This window comes from Pezoporus occidentalis, unplaced genomic scaffold, assembly GCF_034315485.1.
Source record: "Pezoporus occidentalis ecotype Australia unplaced genomic scaffold, CSIRO_AGI_Poc_V1 ctg42, whole genome shotgun sequence".
NCBI lineage: Eukaryota > Metazoa > Chordata > Aves > Psittaciformes > Psittacidae > Pezoporus > Pezoporus occidentalis.
The window spans coordinates 4,713,119-4,738,982 of record NW_026915747.1 but is presented as its reverse complement, the minus strand read 5'-3'; the positions used below and the strand labels follow the sequence as shown (position 1 = coordinate 4,738,982).

The window sequence follows — 25,864 nt, the reverse complement described above, 5'->3', positions numbered from 1 at the left end:
TTGAACACTGCCAGGGATGGAGGGTTCACCACTTTGAGCAATCTGTGCCAGTGCTTCACCATCCTCACAGGGAAGAACTTCTACCTTATACCTAACCTGAACTGCCCCTGTTTCAGTTTGAACCCCTCACCCCTTTTCCTATCACTAGAGTCCCTCTCCAGCATTCTTTTAGGCCCCCTTCAGACACTGGAAGCTGCTCTGAGGTCTCCATGCAGCTTCTGTTCTCCAGGCTGAACAGCCCCAACTGATACCTCCATCCCCAGCCTGAAATGTTCCCCCCCCACCTTGACTCCATCAGCTCTTTGCCAGCATCTCCCATCTCTGAGTTTGGCTGATGGGATTACCTGTGTGAGGCTTTCCTTACATTCCTTCTGTGATTTTGCTGGCTCAGGAGAACACACAGTGGTTTAGGAAGGAAAATGTGGTGTCATCCCTCTGTCAAGACATGTTAAACTGCCTGCTGTTACCCAACATGTTTCATACTTGGAGATGAATTCTTTATGGTGCTGAGAACACGGGGGGGCAAGGAGCAAAGGGAAGGAACTGAGGAACTGGGGAGCTTAGCCTGAGCATCAGGTGGATTTGTTAAGCTGAAAAATAACTTCCTCTTGGGAAAGTGCAGCAACTGAAGGTAGACTTAACAATCTACCTGTCAGTCAGAGAAGAGTTTCACTCTGATCAGTGACACATCTCATTTCGTAGGCCATGATCATATGAATTCATGTGCCCTGACAAAAAGGCTGGAGGCAGAGGCTGGAGGTAGATACCTCAGGGTATCCCATACAAATGAACTGCTTTTTTGAGAAAAAGGAGGGAAAATAAGGCTTTGGATTGCAATTGGAATAACATTTCCTTGGTTAGGGCAGATACATTTTCATTTCAAAGGTTGCAGTACTCATTTCCCAGTTCCTTTCTTGACTTGAGGCAACAGGGTTTTCCCTATCACTTAATGACTGCCTCATGCTGGGATCATATCTGGACTTGGACTTAAGCTGTGGAGTGTGATAGTACACAGTGTCCACAGCACAGAGTGCATACCATTAACACTCCTAGTCTCAACTTGGGAGCTCTATTACCTGCTTTCCCATGGGGTTGCTGTGAGGGCTAAAAGCTAAGTCTCCCAAAGACAGAAGTTCACGGTAAGTTTTGCAGATCCAGTGTTTGATGAAGCAGCCAACAAGTGCATCTTTACATTACAACCTATTGTAGACAATCTAGGAGTAATTTTCATTACCTCAACAACAATTCCATTAATTTATATGAAACTGCAGTAAGCTGGCATTAAGACTGACAAAGTCTGATTTCTAAGGATAACAGGGACAAAAGCCACCCCATGGTGACTCCATTGCCATCCTCACAGTTCCGTAGGGGAGGAATATATTGTATATCAGAGCTTATCCCAGAATCCTTATCTCCACACCATGACATTTGATTCCCACCTACCATTCACCATTGCAACCACACATACCATGCACTGACTGACTCACCTCTCCCACCTCTCTCACAGCCTGCCATTACGGTTCTGGGTGAACATGATCAAGAACCCACAGTTCGTCTTTGACATCCACAAGAACAGCATCACAGATGCCTGCCTCTCTGTAGTGGCTCAGACTTTCATGGACTCCTGTTCAACCTCAGAGCACCGGCTGGGCAAAGACTCACCCTCCAACAAGCTTCTCTACGCCAAGGACATCCCCAGCTACAAGAACTGGGTGGAAAGGTGAGTTTAGCTCTAGGAACAGGAATGCCATAAGCAAGTGGTGCAATGAGGCCCTGCTTCATGGATGGAGGTAGGAGGCATCGTAAGTATTGCTTTTGGTAGCTGCTTCTGGGCGTTTTCTCTTTGGTTATTGCCTAAGTAGAAAGCTTGCTGTTAGCCTTTTATTCCCATGACCCTTGCAGCAGAGATGGAAATTTAATTAGAGGTGTGAACTGAAGGTGTTTGCTGTCATTGTTTCTCTTGAGGAGAAACTGTTGAGAAGAGATAGAGGGAGGAAGGAAGGAGAGGTGATGCCTTTGAGCCCTGTGAAATGCATTTACTTCTAAGTCTTTCCACACAGACCAGAAGTAGATTGTTGTTCTTAGCATCGTTGTGACAGTCTTCACGCTGTCTAGATCCCAAGGGTCATAGAATTATCTCTCCTTATTCCAAGCCCAGTATATTTCCTTGACAGCTCTTCTGTGCTTTGGAAGAGATGCCGTAAGATTGACAACCTGGTGCATGAAGCTCTGCAGGTATTTTCTGAAAGGTCAGAGGTCTTTCCAAGCATTTAATCCACATCTGCAAGACCTGTAGCTACAGCTCAATGTTCTGTTCAATCTACTGCACTGAAGGTCAGTGCCTGCCAAAGCTTCTCTAGGGGGAGTACAACCAAAACAACTATTCCTGCAGCACGTAGGGGCTTCAGTTTGTCTATGATTTCCCGCAGGACAAGTGGATAGCACATCTTGCACTCCATTCAGCAGGAGCCTGTCTGCTGGAGCAAGCCTTGCAGAAGTTGATCTGTGCTTTGTTTTCCAATATGCCACACTTTACTTGGTGTTATTGACAGGTTTGGGAACTGCACAGATGGAGAATGATTACTACGCTGTAAATAGCAAGATGGGTTTGTCTAACAGATCATTCCTGTGCAATGCCATCAGTTTAAAGCAATGGTTTGTCTGGGTGACTTAGCAGGCGCTGTCTATTGATGCCATGTCATGCGGGTTATGTGAGACCTCTGCTACTGCAGGACACTGCTGTCAACCACTGTATTTCCTTTGGTGGGACTGATTTTCTCTTACCTTGTGAAAGGAGAGCATGGTTGATCAAAGAGCTCTGTCCCCTACTCAGCATGAGGTGACATTGTTACACTGATGCTCCCATTGCTCTCTGATTTGGCTGGACAATTATTTTTAGAGGTGGTTAAACACCTCTGAAAACGTTGTTTCTAGGCAACCTGTAAGGCTCTTAATACCTTGCTTAATTATGACCTACTTCTGCTACTGTGTCCAAGTTTCTTAGTATGTTTTGAGGTTGATTGCTGGGTTGAGCTGGGTGGGGGAAAAGAGATGTCTGAGATTCATTTAGAAATCAAGCTTGCACCAGCAGTACAAAGTCATACTCTAGTGATGCTTTAGCAGCCTTGTGTGCAGTGGGTGGTTGGTTTCTGTGGACAAATACTTTGTTTTACATGTGAACCCTGTTGATTTTTATCTTTGGAGATGGTACGTCTGGGTGACAAACCGAGGTACGTAGGTGGGAAACAGGGTTTCTTTCTGGATGAACAAATGGCTTCAGTTTCCATTTTATTTTTCCGGTATCGATTTCACTTTGTGACTTTTGGGAGCTAAATCCCCTTTGTCCAGTGATCTTCAGCAATAGAGGATGCATTTCCCTGGAAGTTTTCCCAAACAACTGGATTTGCAAATGAGGTACATAACACCTCCTGCTGTGAGTAAACAGCACTGGATTTCTGTCCCCAGCTCGTGCTGGGTTGTTATCTGCACTGATATCTGACAGCTTGCACCAAAGCCCAAGGGGAGGATGTGAGGTTTGGAATATGGTTTGAGTTTCTGCCCTGCCTATGTTCTTGTGTGTCAGTTCCACTGACTCAAGGCAGTGGCACCTGGATGCTGTGGTAGATCAAAGGAAAAAACACATCAAGAATGAATAAAATATAAATTCAGTTCAAGCCTGAGTTAATGAATTCCTTTTCTCCATTCTGCATCTCTACTTCGAGGGAGTTATTCCAAATCCAAAGGCTTCCAGTGCTGGTTGGAGCTATTTCTGTAGTCAGTATCAGCTGGAGATGGCATCCTTCAAGACCACTAGGCTTCTTCAAAGAGCAAATCATAAGATAAAAAGATCTTCAGTCAGGGAGTTTAAGAAGTGGTTGAGTAAATCAGAAGAACCTGAAATCAAATGAACTTCTTTGATGGAGGTGAAACTATAAGAGGGCAATTAGGCAGTGGTAGATTGTAATCCAACTTGAAGGCACTCTGGAATAAAGACAGGTTTCTGACTTCTAACAGGTCTGTTGCAATGGTAGCTCAGCTGGGTTACTCCAGCCCTTTGCCACTGCTGGTTTCTCAGTGTGGAGTGTGCCTTTGGGACTTGCAAAACTCAGCACAAGCATAATGCCATAAGAAGCAGGCATGGGTGAAGGTACATTCCTCCAGTCAAAGGTTGGTTTTCCTGCTCCTTAGATTGTGAATGTACATTGGAAAGGGAATAGCTGCATATTCTGGCCTGACCGATGGTCTGCATCTACTTAGTAGTCAACTGGGAGTTTGATTTTAACAGTGCTTTTTAACGCTATTGGAAGGAGCGGTGGGCTGCCTGCTGAAACAAGACCTCTGAGAAATCCTGCCTTCTGTGCAAAACCGGGTTCAGCATTCAAATTACACCCCCAGGGCTCTTTCACTGGGGAACACACCGGTTAAAAGTATGGAAGTGCAGCCACAACTTGGATTTCCTGGGGCAGAAGATGAGGCCTGACTGAGGCAGGAGAATTAACCCAGGAAATGGGGACAGGATATTTGGCTTTTGTTGAAGCCATGAAGAGTCAGGCTATAGTTCTAAAACAAAGTGGAGGCTTTTCAATTATCATTATATGAGGCTATTGAAAAAAAAAAAGAGGAAAAGAATGGGAACGGTAGACCAGATTCTCATCTGACTTCGGTTAGTAAAACTCCATAGGCTTTGCTAAATTTACATTAGAGCAGCCTCAGATCTGCATCTTTTCAAGTTTACTTCAAATGTCCCCTTTGAGCCTAGAAATCTGGAGAACTTGGGAGCATTTGATGCAATCCCCAAGCAATACAAAGGGGAGCCTGTTCTAATTGGACTGTCTCATTAGCATTCAACGCCACACTGAAAAGATGACAAAGGGCTGTGGCTGACCTTTCATTTCTCTCCATGCTGCCAAGCTTATGATAACACTTGTTTGAACTTCATTAACACCATTTAATTGCCTGCATCACAATCAATACGCTGTTTCCCTACCAAAGCCTGGCATGGAGTCGGGGATGTGGGAGACTGAAAAGGGGCAGAGCACAAAAAGCAGAAGCCAAAGAGTTTTTCCTTTGCACATTGGTGCCCAAAATACCTGCAGTGCTTCAAGGAGAGGAACGGGTGCTTTTTTCTCAACCCTGCAGAGACTTGGTCTCCTTTTGGATGCTTATTATGCATTAAAAATAGCCCCTCAAAGAAAACCTGAAAGTCAATGGAGACATTGCAAGTATTCGTTAACACCCTGAGAACCTTCCAATGAAGACCTTTCAAAATAGGTTTGCCATGTTTGGGACTAAAAGAGGTTTAAAGTGATGTGATCTGTGGGATTCAAAATTAGAACATCTGCAGTTTATTACATTAACCTGGGTAGAAACGCTACCTGACCTAGCTGTTGGTACCCAGGCCCTGGGTCCGTGATCTATTTCCTTTCATGGGGAATCTCTGAAAGGCATTAAACTGTAGATGCCAAGGTCTTAATCTGTTAGAAAATGTTATGAGAGTGTGTTCGGAGTACACAAAATACATGGTCTGTACCCATTCGGGATCTAACCTACATAGCTTGTCAGCCTGTGGTTTTTGGACTGTGTAGTCAATAGATGGTCTCTTCCAGTGCAGTGCCTGTGGTATCTGTTGGACGCTTTGCAGCTGAGCTTTGGAAAGAGGGACACATTGGACTAGTTTAGTACAATAAAGATTACAAGCTGCATGTACCCTAACAGTACACATTGAGGTTTTAAACAGAAACGCTGGAATGATTCCGAGGGCTTTAAAAGAGAGCATGAAATGGCAGGTGCAGATCCTGGCTCTGCTTTAAAACATGCGGTTTTCTGTGTCTCCCTTCCTTGTGAGAAAGAAGCTCAAGGTTCAGCAAACCAAGGGTCAAGCTAGGGGGGTGTTGTCAGTAGAGATAATAAAAAGCAGTGCTGGAAAGGGCCTCAGGAGGTCAACCCAAGCAGCTCCTGCCCCAGGACGGGATCAGCTCTGTCTACAGTCTTCCTGCCAGATACTTGTCTACCCCTTTCTTAAAGGCCTCCAGCAACAGAGCCTCTGCTCTCCTCAGGCAGTCCCTTCCTGCACTTCCTTGTCCTTCCCATCAGAGTGTTTTCCCTGATGGCCAGACAAAGTCTCCCTGGCTGTAATTAAAGCCCTTGCCACCTCATTGCATGCCCGGGGGCAGTGGGTACAGCTCGTTCCCTCTCTGCTGCAGCTTTTGGTGTTATCTGAAGACTATTTGTCATTCTTCACTTTGAGTCTCCAAAAAGCTCCCAGTGTTTTCTCATCTCAGTAACATGCTGTTCTTACTAGTGAAGTTTTCAGCAGGGATGAAAATGTGTCTATACCCAGAGGGTACAGCTTCAGGCCCACGTATCTTCTGCACTGAGATGATGCTGGATGGTTTCTTCTCCCAGAGAAACTACCTGTGCACCAATTCACTCTTCAGCCATTTACTCAGCACTGTCCACCCATCCTTTACCTTTTATTCTGAGACGAACAGGAACAGCAGCAGGAAAAGCCATGCACATGCAAAATAAAATCATTATCCTTAGTAGGGGATGCATACACAGAATCATTCCCTCAATCACTGCAAGGCAAATCTCTGGAAGAGCAGGTCTTCGCCTAACTTTGGGGCTTGTAGCCTTTGCTTAGCTGTCATGCTATTACTGCCAACATTCAGTGTCCAACAGCCTGGCCTTGAATCTCTATTGTCTGGGCTAACAGAGTCTTCCAGCTGCCTGTAGCTGAATCACAGAATCCCACACTGGTTTGGGTTGGACGAGACCCTAAAGCCCACTCAGTTCCACCCCTGCCACAGGCAGGACCACTTCCACTAGAGCAGCTTGCTCCAAACCCCTGTGTCCAACCTGGCCTTGAACACTGCCAGGGATGAGGCAGCCACAGCTTCTCTGGGCACCCTGTGCCAGTGCCCCAGTACCTTCAGCAAAACCACAAACTGCAGCTCAGATGCCTGCCAGGAGTACAACACTGCCATGCCGTGCCAATAGAAGAGCTGACCGCCTGTCCTTGCATTGCCAGACTTCATCCCATAAAGAGCTTGCCACAGGGCTGCTCCCAAGCTTTCCTTCAGCCCTTCTCTGCTATAGTAGTCCCCCACATCCCTTTTATGCATCTCTTCCTCCTTCACTGGTCCGGATACAGCCGGCTATTGCGTAACCCTAATTATGTTATTGCTGTAATTGCGTCTGCCGTCTGCAGCACATGGATTCGTTACAAGCTTTTCATATGCTAAAATGATTATTAATGAGTGCAGTCCCAACCCAGCGACGGCACAACAGCCATGACAAAAAGATCTTTTGGAAGGCAATTAGCTCCGTGCTAAGCTGCCTAAACCACAGCAGTGCTGGAGTATTTCAGACTGCAGAGGAAGCACTGGCAGCGTGGCTTTTCTCTTCTGATGAGTTAATGAGTTGCTGAGTGGCAGCAGGCACAGTCATTCTTGTGAGACAGCTCCACTAAAGAGCGTTCAGAGCATCCCTTCAGAGAAGGACTTGGGGGTGTTGGTCGATGAGAAACTGAACATGAGCCGGCTTCAGTGTGTGCTTGAGCCCAGAAAGCAACCGTATCCTGGGCTGCATCCAAAGGAGCGTGACCAGCAGGTCGAAGGAGGTGATCCTGCCCCTTTGCTCTTCTCCTGTGAGACCTCACCTGGAGCATTGTGTGCAGTTCTGGTGTCCTCAACATAAGAAGGACATGGAGCAAGTCCAGAGGAGGCCACGAGGATGATCAGGGGACTGGAGCACCTCCTGTATGAAGACAGGCTGAGGAAGTTGGGGCTGTTCAGCCTGGAGAAGAGAAGGCTGCGTGGAGACCTCCTAGCAGCCTTCCAGTATCTGAAGGGGGCCTATAGGGATGCTGGGGAGGGACTCCTCATTAGGGACTGTAGTGACAGGACAAGGGGTGATGGGCTAAAACTGAAACAGGGGAAGTTCAGGTTAGGTATAAGGAAGAAATTCTTCCCTGTGAGGGTGGTGAGGTGCTGGCACAGGTTGTCCAGAGAATTGGTAAATGCTCCAGCGCTGGCAGTGTTCAAGGCCAGGTTGGAAAGAGTCTTGGGTGACATGGTCTACTGTGAGGCATCCCTGCCCATGGCAGGGCTTTGGAAGTGGATGATCTTAAGGTCCTTTCCAACCCAAACCATTCTATTATTCTATGATTCTATGTTTTCCTGTTTGGTACAGGAGGCAGAAGCATTTACCCCTGGCTTGTTTAGCCAGGGTAAGTGTATTCCCAGGTCACTGTTCTATTGCTTACCTTAGGAAACAAAACAACACTAAGCAAAGGCAGCCCAAGGGAAGAGGAGGATGTGAAAGGATTATGAACAGTTATCTTTTGAGAGAAAGAGGAAGCACTACTAGACACTGTCCCATCTAAACTCCTTTACCATACAACAGTGTCAGGGGATGAGCTCTCATGTGCTCTCCCATTCAAGCCAGGCTGGGGTGAGTTGCTGTGCTAATGATACCTGTGAAGTCACATCCTAAGGAATAATCCTCACATCCTCCATCTGAGTTGCTGAGTGATGGATTTACTCAGGTTTCCCAGGGTTTTTATTGCCTCTGAAGTCTAATGAATGTATTTCTTGACACATGAGAGAATGAACAGCCTTAAGGTAAGAACTCAGGCTCCTCCTGGAAACTCAAGGGGAAACTCGAGCACATAAGGCAGGATCTTTTGGTATGCATCCAAGAATCTTCTGGAGACAGCTGGGAAAGGACCCACTGGAAATAATCAAAGCTGCAGTACAGAAGAAGTAACAAACCTACAGCACCAGACCAGCAAATGGTGCACATCTGACCAAATAGCCATCATCTTCCACTTTGGACTCCCAGTTTGGAACCTTTGGAGGCAAGATAAAATGGATTTGCTGCATGTACCCTGCTACCTGTCTCATTCAGAGGGAACCTGGCTTAGTCTTGTGTTCCCAGCCTCCTTCTGGCTCATTCAGCCTCTGTAACTGTGGAAGTGAGAATCCAAGTTCTGTCCATGTCTCAAGTGAGATCTGGTGGCCCTCTTCTCACAGGATCAGTGTGGTGAAAGAGCATCTCCCCCTGAATTGCCTTGCAGCTTATCTATGGTGTAATTGAGAAGGGAAGTAGCACACAGGCAGCCTTGCAAATGCTGGCAGTGAAAATGTAAAGCCCTCTGGGCTTTGGTGACAGCTTCACAGTGGGTTTGAAAGCATTTGGGGTATGCAAATGGAAGAGAGGCCCTAAGTACCTCTGAGGATCGGTGCTCATATAGAAGGCAAATAGAGACACAGCAGGGATGTTGTCATCTCCCTCCTAAGATGATTTAATATACACATTCATCATTTCTTTAGATAGCACAGTGATGGCTTCATTAGAAATACTTCAGTATAAATAAGTCATTTGGCCATAGCGGGGTTCTGATGGAAGAATATTATATGTCTTCTCCTTATACCAGCAGCTAGGTTTGATTGTTTTATGTGATTTTTCCCCCTTCTTATATTTTATCCCTGGAACACACTTCCACAATGCCTTGGTTTGCTGTCCTAATAGGAAATGACTGCTTAGGTGTGTGATGCCCAGGGAATTGAGTCCAAGTGAGACCAAGATGCTTTGGTACAGTGGTGGGTAATGGCCCATGAACCCAGAATAGCGAAAGCACAGCTTGAGAGTCTGTCATGAGTGGATAGACCTCCAAACCCTGAAACTCAGATTCCTGCATCCTTCCTTCGCTCTAAGGAGCATTATGTAGTGCTTTTTGTTGTTCAGATGAGTCATGGGAGTGTTTTTCTGCTGGGAAAATATCTCTGTGGGGCTGGAAAGGGACTGAGGAGCATTCAGGCCCTTGTGAGTGACTTAGGAGAGCATTGCTATAAGGTGAAAAGGAGACAGGACACACTTGGAGAAGCAGATGATATGTCTTGTGTTTCAGTACTTGAAAGCACCCTAGCCCTATAACCATTCTCCTGCCACCATTTAATGACTGGTTGTACCAGAGAGGAAAAGGCGAATTTCAACAGGTTGTCAGAGCCAGACCAGCAAATACAACGCAGGAACTCTGCTTTCCTCCACTGGCCTCATTCTTTTTTGCTATGATGTAATCCCCTTCACTTTTCATTTCACCCAGCAGGAGGGTACCTATGCAATATTCATGAGAATCTGGGCTCTTCTCCATGGGCTCTTCTCAAGTACCATAAATCAGTGCATTTCACTGCATTGCAGGCTGTTTCTCCCCACAGGTCTATGAACTGTGCTGGTTGCACACGGATGTAGTTTCCTTTGGGTGCCAAGGCACACTTTGCTTTTTGGCCATAAAACTCCTTGTTTCCCAGCAATGTGCTTTACATCTGAGGAATCAGCAATAGCACTGTCATGGATGCCACTGGTTCCTGACATGCGTATGACTTTGTCCAGCTGCTGATGCTGTGACCTATTTGAGTGTTCCTGAGAGCAGCAAAGGGCTAGAAATACTTATTCATCCTTATCACCACCTTCTCTTGGGTGTAGTTTTGCAGGAGAAGTCCTCACAGGATTTCTGGATGCCTGCTTTGCTCATAGACAACTGTTCAGATCCACCTGGGGATTGAGGGTTAGGCAGAGCGTAAAGCAAAATCAAGCCCAGACCACTCAGTGATGAGTGATGATGGAATGGGCAATATTTAGGCCACAGGACTGAGTTCAATTAGGACTTTTTGATGGTCCTAAGCCCAGAAGATAAGATGCTAGGCCTCCAGGGACAGGCATGTTGTGCATACTGGAAGTTACAGCAGACTTAATAAGGTTTGCATGAGTTTTTATGATGAGCCAGAGCCTAGCTTTGGAAGCAGGCAGGCAGGAAAAAATTAAGGGATAAGCACCTCTGTCTTCTATGCCTTTATCTCTCAAGGGTTACACCACACTCCGCTGCAAAACCAGGATAACAACTGACACAACCCATCGCAATAAATCAGTATGGGAGTGAATGACCAAAACCAGAGCCTTCTGGTGTGGAGGGATTTCCTCCCTGCGCACTTGCGCTGCGTTCTTTACATCAGAGACTCAGCAGCTGCTTGTCCCACTGTGTGACAGTGAGTGTTTTCCCACTTGTCTGTCTGAAGGATCTTTATCATCGAGCACTTCAGTGTCCTATTTGCAGCGAAAACCAGCCTCCATCTCAGCGGGTGTCTCAGTGCTGTTTACAGGGCACCTGTCAGCAATTTTGGCTCCCTGTCCCCTCTGCCTCCTAATTATAAAACAGGATTGCTGCAGCTATGAGGGGGGGGGGGGGGATGTTCTTCTTTTTTTTTTTTTTCTTTCTTTCTTTTTTTTTTTTCTTTGTGCACAAAATGTCAAGTTGCAGAAATTAAAAATGTAAATGATGGTGTCTAATTAACCAGTTGACAGCAGAGTACAGCTGCGAGTGACAGTGACTGATTACCTTCTGCAAACCTTGTCCTCCAAGACCTGTCTTACCCGGGGGGGGGACACAAAGGACATCATGGAAAATAGCAACTTCCTTAAAGAGATATTACTCTGCTGATGAAACCTGATGCACAATGGTTTTGTAGGATCTCTTTATCCTCTTGATCCTCATGATCTTAAGGGATCCTCTTATCTTAAGGGGTCTTCTTGAGCTAAGGGGAATGGCATTGACTCCTAAGGAAAGGAGTTTTTCCCCAGTCAGAGTAGGGATGGGGATGTTGAATCCTGTTGCCTCAAACTGACAGCTTAAAATCTGGGGCAAAAGGTTGATGCTGAGCAGCAGACAAGTTGCTGGGATAGGCTGGATTCAGTACGGGAGGTGGATGATGTTAGCAGTGGATGGAGGTGAACTAGTGTGAATAGTGCAAGCAAGCATGCAAGAGGTTTATTTGTCTACTGGTGTGAAATTCTGAGCTCCCAATGGGCAGCAAGATCAGTGGAACTTCTCTGTGGGACCAGAGGAAGGGCTCAAAAGTCCTTGAAGGCCTGACAAAGGAACACAGCATGAGCAGTTACTGCCTACTGCTTTGAATGGCATGTATAAGGTTTACAGGATGCTCTTTGGGACTGCAGTCCCAGAATAGGTTTGAGTGAATACAACACAGGGTTGAGTGAGTACAACAGTCATCTCCCTTGCTGTAAAAGAAGATCATGACCCCATACATCACTGATGCACCAAGAAACCCTGTGAGTCCTAAGTGGTGCCCCTTTGGGTGCCCCTGCCCATGGCAGGGTGCTGGAACTGGACCTTTCCAACTCAAACCATTCTATTTCTATTATATGACGATTCTATGATTTTCTTTGTTGTTGGTGGCTTTAATGTCTTGATTCCCTACTCCATCCTCTCAAATGCGCCCATATTTCTCTCTCTCAGGTACTATTCAGACATTGCCAAAATGCCAGCAATCAGTGACCAGGACATGAATGCATACCTGGCTGAGCAGTCTCGCATGCATATGAACGAGTTCAACACCATGAGTGCACTCTCAGAGATATACTCCTACGTTGGCAAGTACAGCGAGGAGGTAAGAGCAGTTCTGCAGGACCATGGGACATCACACCCACTCTCAGAGCCTAGCATGTGTCACAGGTACCTATCTTCATCCTTGCTGTGGGGATGATGGATTTATGGAATGAAAAGAAAGGCCTGGAGTCTGGAAAAAGATGGTTGGGGATTATTTGTCTCCCCAGTAGTCTTCCACCTGGATCCCTCTCATTTTTGTATCCTGTTATTAGCTTGCAGTAGTTGATGGTCAGATGTTTGCTTGCTACAGAGGAGCCCTTCATGAGCTCTTCATCACGTGGAACCAGAAGCGAGCATATGTGCCTAGTACTATTTCAGATACCCTAAAGAACTCAAGAATGGTCCAGCAAGCATGACACACAACTTAAATGTGACTTACCTGATTCTGTGTGTTGAAGATGCAGTTAGACCACTTGTGGCATCTCAAGTACAGGTTTTGGGGAGATTTAGATTAGATGTCAGGGAGAAACTCTTCCTTGTGAGGGTGCTGAGGGGCTGGCACAGGGTGCCCAGAGAAGCTGTGGCTGCCCCATCCCTGGCAGTGTTCAAGGCCAGGTTGGACACAGGGGCTTGGAGCAAGCTGCTCTAGTGGAAGGTGTCCCTGCCCGTGGCAGGGTATTGGAGCTGGATGATCTTTAAGGTCCCTTCCAACCCAAACCAGTCTGAGATTCTAAGTGATATGGCAAGGTGATGAATAAAGCTAGCAAGTAATTAATCTCCATGACAACAATCCGTTTATTTGGTTGCAATCTAGAGGTCTGCATCATCTCCAAACTGCCTGCCTAATTCCCCACTGGCTCACTGACCTGCTTCAGTCATGCTTTGCATGATATAAGCTAAGCCTGAGAACTACCTTAGGGAAAGCTAACCCTCGCTTGCTGCTGTAAGAGGCTGCACTCAGTCCTTCTTTGTAAAGAAAAAAGATACAATCCTTATCACTTCTTTCTCTTCTTTTCCAGATTCTTGGAGCCCTTGATCAAGACGACCAGGCTGGGAAACAGAAACTTGCCTACAAACTTGAACAAGTCATAACCCTCATGAGCATAGACAGCTGAGAACTGTCCTGCCAGGGACACCCTGGGAGGGATAAACCAAGTCGTGCCTCACTCAAGATCATCATCTTTACCAAGTGCAAGTTTTGATCGGCTGTAAGCAGAGTCACCTGAACAGTGCTCCTCTCTCTTTCTCTCATTTCTTTCTCTTTCAATATCTATGGACAAAGCAACAGAGCCCCAGGGGTTAAGAGAAAAGACTGCAGAGAAATCCTGGCTCTGGGGACATCAAGATGTTTGGGTGAAGCTCTTCTTTTCACAGCTTCCCCTCTGCCTTTGCCCTAGAGAAGGACTATTGCACACAACCCCCCCTACTCAAACCCTCCCTCACCATCACATCATTCTGGAGATGCAAAACTGGGAGGTAACTTCTTTCATGCTGCTTTAAACTGCCTTCCAGGGGCTGTAGCCTCTGGAGTGGACATGGAAATGAACTCAGTATTACTAAAGGCCTCCCCAGGGGGAAGGCAAGCCTGCCTGCAGGGATCCTGGAGGGCAGGAGCAAGTCAAGATCCTCTCCTGCAGAGCCATTGCAACTCTATCTCTTGATAGTGACCCACTGGGAGAGGAATCCAAAGGCTCCCCAAAATATGCCACAGCTCCTGCCAGAGTGGGACCATTGTGGCTCTTATCTGCCTGGGCAAACAGCAGTGAAGCTGCTCTTCTGGGGCAGGGTCAAGAGTAGAGGAGGAGACCGATGGTCCCCTGCCCGTGTGTTTCATATGGTTCTTCTTATTTTTCCAAGAGACCTGTGTTCCCCTCTGTCTTTCCCATTGTGTCCTGTTGGTCGTAGCACTGCGGCAAAAATGCTCTCTCTGCTCAGTGGTGGTTCTGTTCCTTCTGGCAATGGACAGCACAGCATCTCCTTAGTCCCCACCTCAGCTTGGAAAGCAAAAGCCAGAAGTCTCATTTTGTTCCAGGCAAGGAGCTTGGCCTCAAAAACCAACCAGAGGGATTTTGTTTTAAAGCTGTTAGTTCTTTCCATTCTGTTTCCTCAACTGGAACAAAGCTATTGTTTTCTCATTGTGGAATATCAGAAGGATACTGAAGGGCTTGTCATGAAGCGAGGTGGTACATACAACTGATGGTAAAAACCTTCCTTCGAAGCCACTCCTAAGAGGAAATGTCATCATGCATTTTAGAAGGAAATCTTGGATGAAATCCAAATGAAACATTGCAGAGAAGTCTTCTACCTAGATACCCCTAGCCAAACTGCATGTCTTCTGGAGATCTCTGAGCTGCTGTAAGCCCATCTGCCTTTTGGTGCCAACTCCTGGCCTCTCCTGTTCTCCATTTCTGGAACCAACAGGCCTTGCTGAAGGCACAGTTGCTGCCTGGGAAGGATTTGCTCTCTCTTTGCACTTCCTATCCCTTCAGAGATCACTGTCCTATCCTCTACTCCGCTCCTCCAGAACAACATCTCTACCTGTTTCATGGCCAGCCAAAGAGGTGTGAGCTCCTGTGTCTCTTCTGTGTTTGACTGCTTTGTTCATACAGCTGCTAGCCTAGATAACACCATGGTTCAGCTTACAAGGAGACCCTCAAGGTCTGGAGAACCTTGCATCTTGTACACCACGGAGGGAAGAGCTGGGTCTGCATTTGCCTAATCAGAAATGAACAGAGCTCACTAGCAGATGGAGGAGTGGCTTGACGCCACGGAGAATAAGCTCACATCCATCCCACACCATCCACAGAGCTACAGCCTGGATCTACTTTGCACCTGGAGGGAGGAAGGGGTAAAAACAGGGTGTGTAAATTGATTACAGAACGAGTGCATTGGTTTTTATTCATGCATCTTACTAGCAAACCAGAACCTCTTTGAGAGTGACAGATGGGTGCATTTAATAGGGGATGTGGTGCAAACAGGAGTCAGTCAGCAAGCGGGTTTCGTTCAGCCAAGCAGATACACGTGTAGGCAAGTCTTTCTAAAACCAGTTAAATAACAGCAGTCCCAAACTGGATGTGTCTGTGGAGAGAATATCACAAGGTTCATACTGAAACAGCAAACGTAGGGACACGTCTTGGTTTTAAAACCCCAGACATTTCTCTCTTGATTCTAGTTATTTTATGTGTGCGTGAGCGTGTGTGTGTGTGTATCTGTGTGCACGTGTGCGTTCTTTCCTCTTTAGTTTTGCTTGCTTTCTGTTTGAGTGCTGAGCTGATGGACTCATCATGCACCTTATGAACATCTCAGCATTTATAAGAGGCCTGCGCATTGGGGATGATTTTGGGGAGTTTGGTTGGTTCTGCCATTGGTTTTGTTGATGCGTTCAAGTAACGTCGGCGCATGTTCCAGATCCACTGATGATGGCTGTGAAAGTGGGGTGAAAAGTCCCACCAGAGCCAGCAGTAAGAAAATGACAACAACAACACAAACACAATATTTTTATAAGTACATAAAAAAAGGAAAAATAAAAATAAAAAAAAAAAAAGGAAGAAACCAAAGGTTTTGACAAACAAAGTGCCACAAAAGAGAAATATGGACCCTATTGTCATGCCTTGTACTCACACCTGGATGGTAGGAGTCTAAGGACGAATAGCTGGCTTGGAGGGAAGGGGTTATGAGTGATGGGCTGTACTGCCTGGACATGCGCACATGAAAGGATGAAGAAGCTGGAAGTATCAAAGTGAACTGGTGTAATCCTGTTACTGGAGTCAGAGGAACATCACAGGGGAAATTCAAGACTCACCCTGTTTCGTTTCGATGTTTTCAGGTCTGCGTTTTTCGGTTTGTGATGGTTGTTTTTCATTGTGATTATTTTATTTCTTCTTGCTGGTACGGAGTTTTCCATCTGTAATATATATTTTTCTGTGTTTTTTCAAGAAAAAAACTTGAACACCTCAGAGACACTGAGATTGAAACACTATGGGGAAATGGGAAGCTCTGTGAGATTGGTGTCTTAACCCTTCCCAATTTCCCCGTTAGGCATTTCTGTTTTCTCTCCACCCTCTTCTTTCCCCCATCCCCAGGATTTGAAAGAAAATCTCTATTTTACTTCTCTTTCATCTCCTCCTTAGTTTTGTTTTTCTTTATTTGGTGTTTGAGCTGGTTTTGGGTTTTGTGTGGAAAATGTGCCAGAATTGTGATGTAAATGCGTGGGCTTCCTCCGCTGTACCCTTCAGTGCCCTCCCCATTTACAACCATTGTCCCAGCATCCCCCAGTCTATGAGAGGTCTTGGCATCTTTCTTCCCAGCCTCAACTGTTCAGCTAACTATTTTTTAAGTGCATGTAGAATACAATAAAAAGCAAAGACACAAACAGAAGAATGAGCCCTACTACGACATGGATGCGTTCTTTTCCTCTTCCTTTGATTTGTTTCTTCCCACCTCCCTTTCCACACTTGACAAAAAAAATGCCCAACAGGTGGCATTCCATGCTGGTTTTCAAGATTCATGGAGAGAACTGGAGCCAAAATCCTTGGAAGTCAATAGACAGGCTCCTAATATCCAAAATATGCCAGACGATAGGCTGATCTTTATGGGTATTTCTCAAACACTGCAATCAAGACAATGAATTATAGAATGGTTTGGGGTTGAAAGGGACGTAAAGGCTCATTCAGTTCCAACCCCTTCCATGGACAGAGACACCTTCCACTAGAGCAGCTTGCTCCAAGCCCCTGTGTCCAACCTGGCCTTGAACACTGCCAGGGATGGGGCAGCCACAGCTTCTCTGGGCACCCTGTGCCAGCACCTCACCACTCTCACAGTGAAGAGCTTCTTCTTTATATCCAACCTAAATCTCCCCTGTTTAAGCTTGGCTTAAACAAGAGGGTGAAATCTATTTTCTGTTTCTCCAGACCAGGGAGCTATGATCATTTACACAATCACAGTACTCTGTTTCTATGGTGGCAGATTCCTCACCATGACAGTTGATAGAGTCATTGGCATATAGTGATCATAAAATCATAGAATAGTTAGGGTTGGAAAGGACCTTAAGATCATGTAGTTACAATCCCCTGCCATGGGCAGGAACACCTTCCACTAGACAATGCCAAGACAATTTGCTCCATGCATCTGATGAGTATTAAAAGAGGGCAAGTGGAAGTCTCAGATACCTATGGCTATCCAAACATGGTATGCTGTGGAGCTGGCAACTGGTGAAGCAAGTGAACCTCAACATCATGGTGTGAACTTCAGCCTCCTGGCCATTCACAACCTGAGTTTTCCCTCTTTGCATCCAATGCTGTTCCCGTTCCAAAGTATCATTTGGTCCATGGAGTGCTGCAGTTTTCCCTCACTTCTTCCACCGTGCAATGCCCCTTTCTCCCCAAAAGTTGAGTTGTCTTACAGAGCATAACTACTTTGTGTAGAATGCTTTGGAACTAGAGCTTGTCAACCACCTTTTCTTTGGGATGGCTCAGTTCACTATGCTGTTAGAGAAGGACCCAAGGGGACACAGGCTCACAGCAAAGAATTAATCTGTAGAAAGAGGTCAGGAAAAGAATAGATATTTACACTTGGAACAAATAAAACCACCAACTCCGCCCCCCCCCAGCAAGGATATAAAGCTGCTTAAGTCTAACCAACCTGTCACGTGTGTGATTTCTGTTGTTGTCATTGTCCATTGGCGCTCTTTTGGTTTGTGTTAATCTTCTGTTCTAAAAATGGAGTTTTACCTCAAGAAATTCTTTCTGCTTGGAAACAGATCACCTCAAAGATGCTGGCAGCAGAGAGCAGGGTGCAGGGAAGCTCAGTAAAGCAAACCTGGGTGTGGGAAACAAGGGGAAACCAGGACATTTAGGCTCTTTCAGCGTTCCCTTCTCTTGCTGGTGTGCTCTCATGTGTCTCCTTGACTCTGAAGGCAGCATTTCTCAGTAGGAGAGGTTGCTGCTCGCTTTCAGATAGACTGAGACATGAGAGCCAGTTGGAGAAATCAAGGCACATGTCCAAGCTTGCAGACCTTCCTGAAGTATCTTAGGAGAAACTTGGTGTTATTTCATCTTTCTATGCTGCTCTTTCTCCAGTGCCTGGAGAAAACCCACTTTCCAGCCCAGAGTGGGGTAAGGAAGCAGAGATTAGGTGCTAGCTAAATGCTCCCAATGTTTTCCCCAAGGAATCAAGATGAGAGGCAACTGGATTATTTAAGGTCACGAGACAGACCCCTTCCTAGTGTCTGACCCTGTGTCTTGGACGTACACAGTTGCCCAGAAGTCTCATTCTCTGTTTTGCTAAAGCTTCCACCTTGAATACAAAAACCAATGTAAAAACATATCCTTTCACTACAGTGTTAACTAACAGCCTCAAAGAGATGTCAAGACAGCGTTAGAAAGGAGGTTGGGATCGTTTTTCTTAGGTTGTTGTTGTTGGTTTGATTTTCTTTTGAATTGATCCTAGTTAAAAAGAAAGAAAGAAATAAAATCTATACTATTTAAATTGGAATCCCGTTGTTACTTGGTAAAGGCAAAGCTTCTGTACCTTTGTTATAATTAATTGTATACCTGTGTATGTAAATATAAGGCATTCCTATTTTGCAGTCCAGAACAAAAAAAAAAGAAAAAAAAAGAAAAAAAACACCTTATTTGTAATATAGAATAAAGTTTATTAAAAAAAAAATAAAGAAATAAAAAATGTTCCAGGCTGTGATTGCTGCTTCCTGAAACTACAGTCACGGAGAGGGAATTCAAGTGGTTGGGAGGCATGAGGCTGGATCCCATGTAAGTGCTCAAGGCACGTCTACATCACATCTACACCGTAAGAGCCCTTTCCCAAGCTCAGGCTTTCCCACCATCCACTGTACATGCTCTAGAGTTTCCCTAGTGTTCCAGAGAGCCGACTTATGTTGACATTTTGGGCCTGGCTTCATTGTTATGCCCATGGGCTGGGCTGGGGAAGTGTGGTGGGAAGTAGATCCCAGATAGATAACCTTCCTTCCTTTCCTTCCCTTCCTTTCCTTTCCTTCCTTTCTTTTCTTTCCTTCCTTTCCTTCCTGGCATGGTGTTTCTTCTCAGCATGTATGTTCAAAGCTGAAGTTGCTCCCCAAGCAGTGAGAAATGCAGCCTCCCTCCTTCCCCTCTCTCATACCCCTGCTCTCCTCCCACACGTGGGGAGAAGTAGCAGCTGATGGACACTCCAGTTTCTACACTAGAATCATAGAATCCCAGACTGGTTTGGGTTGGAAGGGACCTTAAACATCATCCGGTTCCAAGCCCTGCCATGGGCAGGGACATCTTCCACTAGAGCAGCTTGCTCCAAGCCCCTGTGTCCAACCTGGCCTTGAACACTGCCAGGGATGGGGCAGCCACAGCTTCTCTGGGCACCCTGTGCCAGCACCTCAGCACCCTCACAGGGAAGAACTTCTGCCTTAGATCTAACCTAAATCTCCCCTTTAAGTTTTAGCTTAGCTTAAAGCAAGAGAGGAAAACCCCTTTTCCCTCTCCCATGTCTGCTCCTCACTACAGTGCTCCCCTTATCTTACAACTGTTATGATACTGTCTTTTGCACTGCTGCAATCTTTAATGAAGGATGCCAGATGGCCTAGGGCCAGTGACCTGCCTTGACACAGGTGTGCATGGTTTAACACATCAGCCTCATCTTGTACCCCAGACGACAGGAAACTTGACCCAAGACACCTCAGCTGAAGGCAAACTGGAGATAAAAAAAAACCATGGATGCTGTTCACTGACCCTGCTCTTGAAAAGCCAAAGTGATGCAAGCAGAGACAGGTCCTTTTGGGCATGGAAATGGGACATGGTGGTGAGGACTACTGAAACTGCCTTCTTTCATGATTCACCACTCTCACAGCAATGAGACATGGCAGAGGAGGTCAGAGCCCCATACCTCCTTGTGTCCTGCATCCCCCAGCAGCCAGTGCTGCACGTAGCTACCAACCTACCTCTCCCCACAAAGCAGGGGTAAGGCTTTTGTCCTCTGTCATCCCAGGAGCTTGGCACCTGGGCATGATCTTATCAGCCTCCTTTTCCTATGCATACGTCCAGCATTTCCTGCTGCTTCCCTTCTCTCAGCCACCCCTGTGCCCCCCATTCCATTCATCGGAAAGGAAAGCAGGGCTAAGATTGCATGGCCAGAGCTGGTGAAACTCCTGCCATGCTCCAAAGGGCTAAACTCCTGTCACCCACCAAAGAATGAGACAGCTAGCAGGTTTCCTGGGATATGAAGACCACGGTGCCAGTATAAGGCTTGTGGAAAGCAAATACCTTCCTGAAAGTCTCAGCTCAATGAGGAGCATCAAATGGAAGTAAAAAACTGTGTTTCAAAAAGGAAACGGAGTCAAATGAAACTCTGACAGCTTTAGCAATAGACTTCAGCCTGATAGCAAGTGTTTGGGTGATGAGCAACAGACAAACTGACCACATCCACATGAGACATCACTGTCCACCTGCTGCTTGGGACACAGCAGAGGGAAAGTCCTTGTCACCGAGAAGGGTTTGCATCACTCTATCAGCACATCCCAGCAGCACATCTGTCAGCAGAGGGTGTTGCCTGTGTAGGTATCACCCGACAGACCAGGGTGAATTGCAGGAACTGAGGCTAGAGAATTCTGCGTGCAAAGAAGTGCTTCACATTTCAGTTATTCTGAATTATTAGTGCATATAAGGGGAAAAAAAAAACAAACAGAATCACCTCTAAAGGAAAGTGTTTGTGAAGGCTTTTGTTTTTCAGGGCATTTATTTAAACCTAAACTAAACGATCTCACAAAAGCTTCCTTCCAAAGTGCTTGTACTTATCATTTGCACGACAGCAGTTTTAGGCTGAGTCTTAGCCAGACATTGCAGAAACAGAGAAACAGTGTCCCCTGTAGCAATAACAGCTTCTATGTCAGTGAGAGCAGACAGGAAAAGGAAGAGGTGGGGAGGAACTGAGGCACGAAGAAGTGAAATGAGATGCCTGCAGCCTCACAGCAGCTCAGAGGCAAAGTTGTGGTCTCTGCAGGCTGGTTTTGCCCAGTTCCAGCTAACCCTGTTGCTACTTTTGCGATGGGACAGAGTGCAGTGGTGGGAATCCATAGGGCAAAGCATGGTTAGCACCTACCTTGCGATCCATTAGCTACTCTCATGTGTGATACGTGCAGGACCACGGTTTCCTCTTCAGCCCCAAGTTTGGGGAACAACACAACAGCAGTTATTCCCACAAAACCACCCTTCCAAGCATTAAATGGGGCTGCAATTACTTAGCACAGCCAAATAGATTCCAGGCTTGTGGGAACTCCCCGTTGTCAGCTGTTAGCTCAGGATGTTTGTTTTTCAAGGGGATTACACGTGTGGCTTTGCTACTACTTAGTGGAGAATTTACCTATTGATTTAATGAGAGCTGCAAGAATAGGAGTGAGGAGGAAAACCACATCTACAACAGGACAGGGCATCCGTATGGTTTCTGCTGGGGCACAGTGGAGGTCCTCAGAGGCTTTGGCTCAGGCTCTGTTGGCTGTGTTTGCAAGTGCAAGACAGAGACAGCACAATTGTGCTGGAGGTACCAGCCACTTCTCCCAGTTTCAGCATCTGAAATGCTTCTGATCAGCTTCCAAATGGGCCGAGAGGGATATTCCAGGCCAAGCAGGTATTTACAGAGCTGGCAGGAGCTGTCTTCCCATCTATTCTTTGTTCATGCTGAATGCTCCCATCCCCAGTATAAAGAAAGGAGGCATTTTCAAGGCTTTCCTGCTTTTACTGTCCGCAAGAGGTGATGCCCATTTCCTGTGTCTCAATCCATCCCTTCTTCAAGTTCCTCCACTGAGGACCATTTGCCTCAGCTCCAGTGTAAATAACATCTCCCATGCACCCCTCAAAAAGCTGGCAGGGGAGAGGGCAGGGCAAAGTTAGGAGCCAGCCTTCAGCTCTCAGGGCAAAGCTAGGAGCTGGTCTGCAGCTCAGCTTCCCAAAGCAATCCCGGATGTCAGCTAACAACTATTTCCAGCAACCTGGAGAATATTCAGTTTGCCTTTATTATATCCCAGTTCCCTCACCCACTTTCTGACACTTCACAGGTTCAGTTGCCTGCATCGTATTAAGCTGTTCCCCTTCCTGGAGGTTTTTCTAGTCCAGTAGAGTATATATCTCCAGCATCAGTTCTCTCATGCCCACTTGTGCAAGGAAACTAACAGATGCTTCTTTCCTTGTCTCAGCCTCAGGTTCATTATGCTCACCAAGGTGGTGAGAGTGATGGGGACCATAAATCTGAGTCACTTGCCCTGCAGAGAGCTGCTGGCTTCAGTATCAAGGTATGTGAGATGGCAAGGAAGTGATCCTGGGATCAATGAGCTTTTATTTACAAGGGCCTGTAGGGCCAGGCCAAGGGGAATGGCTTTAACCTGCCCGAGGGGAGATTGAGATGAGCTCTTAGGCAGAAGCTCTTCCCTGTGAGGGTGCTGAGGCGCTGGCACAGGGTGCCCAGAGAAGCTGTGGCTGCCCCATCCCTGGCAGTGTTCAAGGCCAGGTTGGACACAGGGGCTTGGAGCAAGCTGCTCTAGTGGAAGGTGTCCCTGCCTGTGGCAGGGGTTGGAGCTGGATGAGCTTTAAGGTCCCTTCCAACACAAACCAATCTGGGGTTCTGTGTTTCTATGATTCTACAAAATTCACCTCTTCTGGTTCTGGGGAGTTAGCTGAATGGCTGTGGGTGTTTTCTTCTGCGGTAGTTGTCCTGTCTCCCTGCACAGTCACCACTGCAAAATCGTTCCTTTCAGGGTACAATTCATCTCACTGCAACCTCGATGGCTAAAATAGATCAGTGAATGACAAAGGTAAATGCTTGTTTCCTCTTGCTGAGCCTAGGGAGGATGGGGGAGCTAGCCCAGCTGCACTGTGCCTTTCTACAGCCAGGTGGGATGAATCCCACCAGTGGGTCTGCTTTGACCTTTCCTGCTGTAATTGTTTTAGGAATGTCTCTTGCTGTACATGCAGCAGAGCCCTATACTCCTCTGTGGTGTGCTGTATGTTCCCGTAACCCAGCAGGCATTCGGGAGGAAAGCAGGAATCGATTTGGTCTCTTGCCTTCAGCTAAGCTCTTCAAAGAAAGAATAAAATTAAAGGAGAACAGCTGCTTTCTTTTTATTATTACTATTTGCTTCTTTGAATTTCCTGCCTTCTCATAAATTCTAATGGGAAATGTACTCGCTGACCTTATAACTCCCAAAGCCAAACCTGATGCCAAGACATCTCCCCGGGCCAGCTTTCTCTTGGTGCGCCACATAGGATGCAGGCCTTGTTCCTACAGCACAGGCAAGCAGATGCAGGCCTCGTTCCTACAACACAGGCAATCATGACACACAAGCATTTTATGGGCAGGAAGATGACAAGCAGATAACACTATCAGGTATTATGTTTTTCCTAGCTACAGCCATGCTGGTAAATAAAAGAAGACCAAGGTGAGTATCAAGCCCTGCTGAAGCTGTCTGTGATGCTTAGCTGTGAGCATGCTCCCCACCAAAGGTCTGGTCAGTGCCAGCTACCTGTCTCCCAGAGAATTCCCAGTTTGGGAAGAGCATATACAAGGCATTTTTTACCTTCATGGATAAAGCTGCATCCAGTCTGGCTCTCTTTGTCCTTTATATTCTTAATACAGTTGCTTCACTGGTCCAAAGGAAGGCATATTGGGAAAAGGGTCTACTGGGCCAGGAGATATTTGTAATAGAATATAGAATATTGGAAATATTGGAAAAGGAGCTGCTTTAAAGGTTCAGGCTGTTATGACCATGACAGAGTGATGCTTACCTCTTCAGGTACATGGGGATAGAAGAATGAGTCCTAAGAAATGCTTGTAGTTGGCTTTGAAGTTAGATTTGAATTCTGAAACGTGGCCTTTTGGGACAGAAAGAGGATGCCAGAGAGAAATCTATCCACTGGAGCAAGTGATACCTCCCAGGCCATCCCAACTTTGTCCCTCAGTCACTAGTGATTTGGGTCATATTGATCCTATAAGTGTTGTCCTCTCTAGAATAGCCTTTTGCTGGAGGAGCACCACAGTGCTGACCCTGAGGTACTGCCAGGATCTGTTCTCCTTTATAATGTTATGGGACAGGTCTGCAGGTATGGACATGAGCTAGACCTCATGTCCTAAGTTAGTTAAATCTCACCCCCCAGCTGCAGTACAGGCAGCTTGCAGCCCCTCACTGTCACTAGGGAGATCCAAATGGGAAACTTACAGGGTTCAAGACACCAGAGTCGCCTCGATGGCCATGCCATGGCTCTGGTCCTGTGCTTTAGGATGGATGACTCTGAAGAAGGCTGCAGACACTGATTCAATTATGTTAACAGTACCTAAGCCTGTTCTCTGCCTTCTCAGTGCTCAAGCCAAACCAGAATGCACTCACAAGGGAAACTGCCTCATAAAACTGCCCTGCTTTGGATTAGCAAAGGCAATGTGATTAACTCCCCAGCAGGGGCAAGACATAACACTGAGCTTGATCTCAACTACCACATCAGAGACCTCCGGTGAATTAGATCCAGAAGAGGCAGCTGTGAATTGTGGGGCTGGAATTCCATCAAGGGCTTTTGGGGAGGTCATAAACCACCAAACAGCTCTTGCACACACACACCCCCCCTTCCCGTCCACCATCCACAAATAGAATTATAGCCCCATAATTCAAGTGGGGTCTGTTTGTCTGTAAAGGACAAATGCAAGGAGCCATCTGTGGGGGTTTGAGGCTGTAAATCCATTCTTTTTCCTGCCATTCTTCCACCTCTGATTTCACAGGATGATGCTTCCAGGCTGCACCCAGGTCTCCTCACTTTCTATACCCATCCTATCTTCTCCCTTTCATCTCTCTCCTCCTTCCTTTCCTGCTTAATGCACACAAATCCGACAGTCAACCACTCACATCCAGTCCCCATCCCTTCATCCTGGAAAGTAAAAGCAACACTCAGTCTGCTTCTCACTTCTTTTTATCTGCAAACCATTCCCTAGCACAAACCATATTGCAAACATCTAACCCATGTAAAACCTTCTGAATGAAAGGCTTACCCTGATTCTTTTCAAGTTGGGCCAAACAAGGTAGTTTCCTTTAATGGCATTCTTTGATGGTTTAGGGGATAAGAGTGAGCCCTTTATACTTTTGTTGGCATTTACATGCGGACATTAAACCTGCAAACCAGAAAGCCAGTCTGGAACATTTCAGCATTACAAGTTAGACAAGTCTAAGTGATTCCAACCTCAGTCTCTTTGTGGGCCATTGTGGGCAGCCTGAACTCCAGAGGTGGTCCATGTTTCCCAAAACGTGCCTTCACTGGTTGATAAACAGCCATACTGTGAATCCTGTGTAAGTTAAAGCTGTCAGGCATCATAACATAACCCTAGCACAAGTTCAGAAAGAGGATTTGCTATGGTCAGACACAAAGTTAGGACTAGAACTTGCTGGTCCAGGGCTTGGGTGATGTGTTAGATCGCACCACTTTT

General features: G+C 46.3%; 1 protein-coding gene across 3 annotated transcripts in view; it reads left to right on the top strand.

The window, feature by feature from the left end:
* Window positions 1-17,998, top strand: part of PLXNA4 (plexin A4) — a 467,834-nt gene extending 449,836 nt beyond the window's left edge. For 2 of the 3 annotated variants that reach the window (XM_062634250.1, XM_062634251.1), the window contains exons 30-32: window positions 1,508-1,720; window positions 12,317-12,467; window positions 13,426-17,998. In XM_062634250.1, the coding sequence (XP_062490234.1) occupies window positions 1,508-1,720; window positions 12,317-12,467; window positions 13,426-13,521 (460 nt within the window). In that variant the 3' untranslated portion in view covers window positions 13,522-17,998. Of the gene's footprint in view, window positions 1-1,507; window positions 1,721-3,348; window positions 3,692-12,316; window positions 12,468-13,425 lie in introns of those variants that run through there. The other variant, XM_062634252.1, reaches the window with a different exon arrangement.
* The last annotated feature ends 7,866 nt before the right edge of the window (window positions 17,999-25,864 follow it).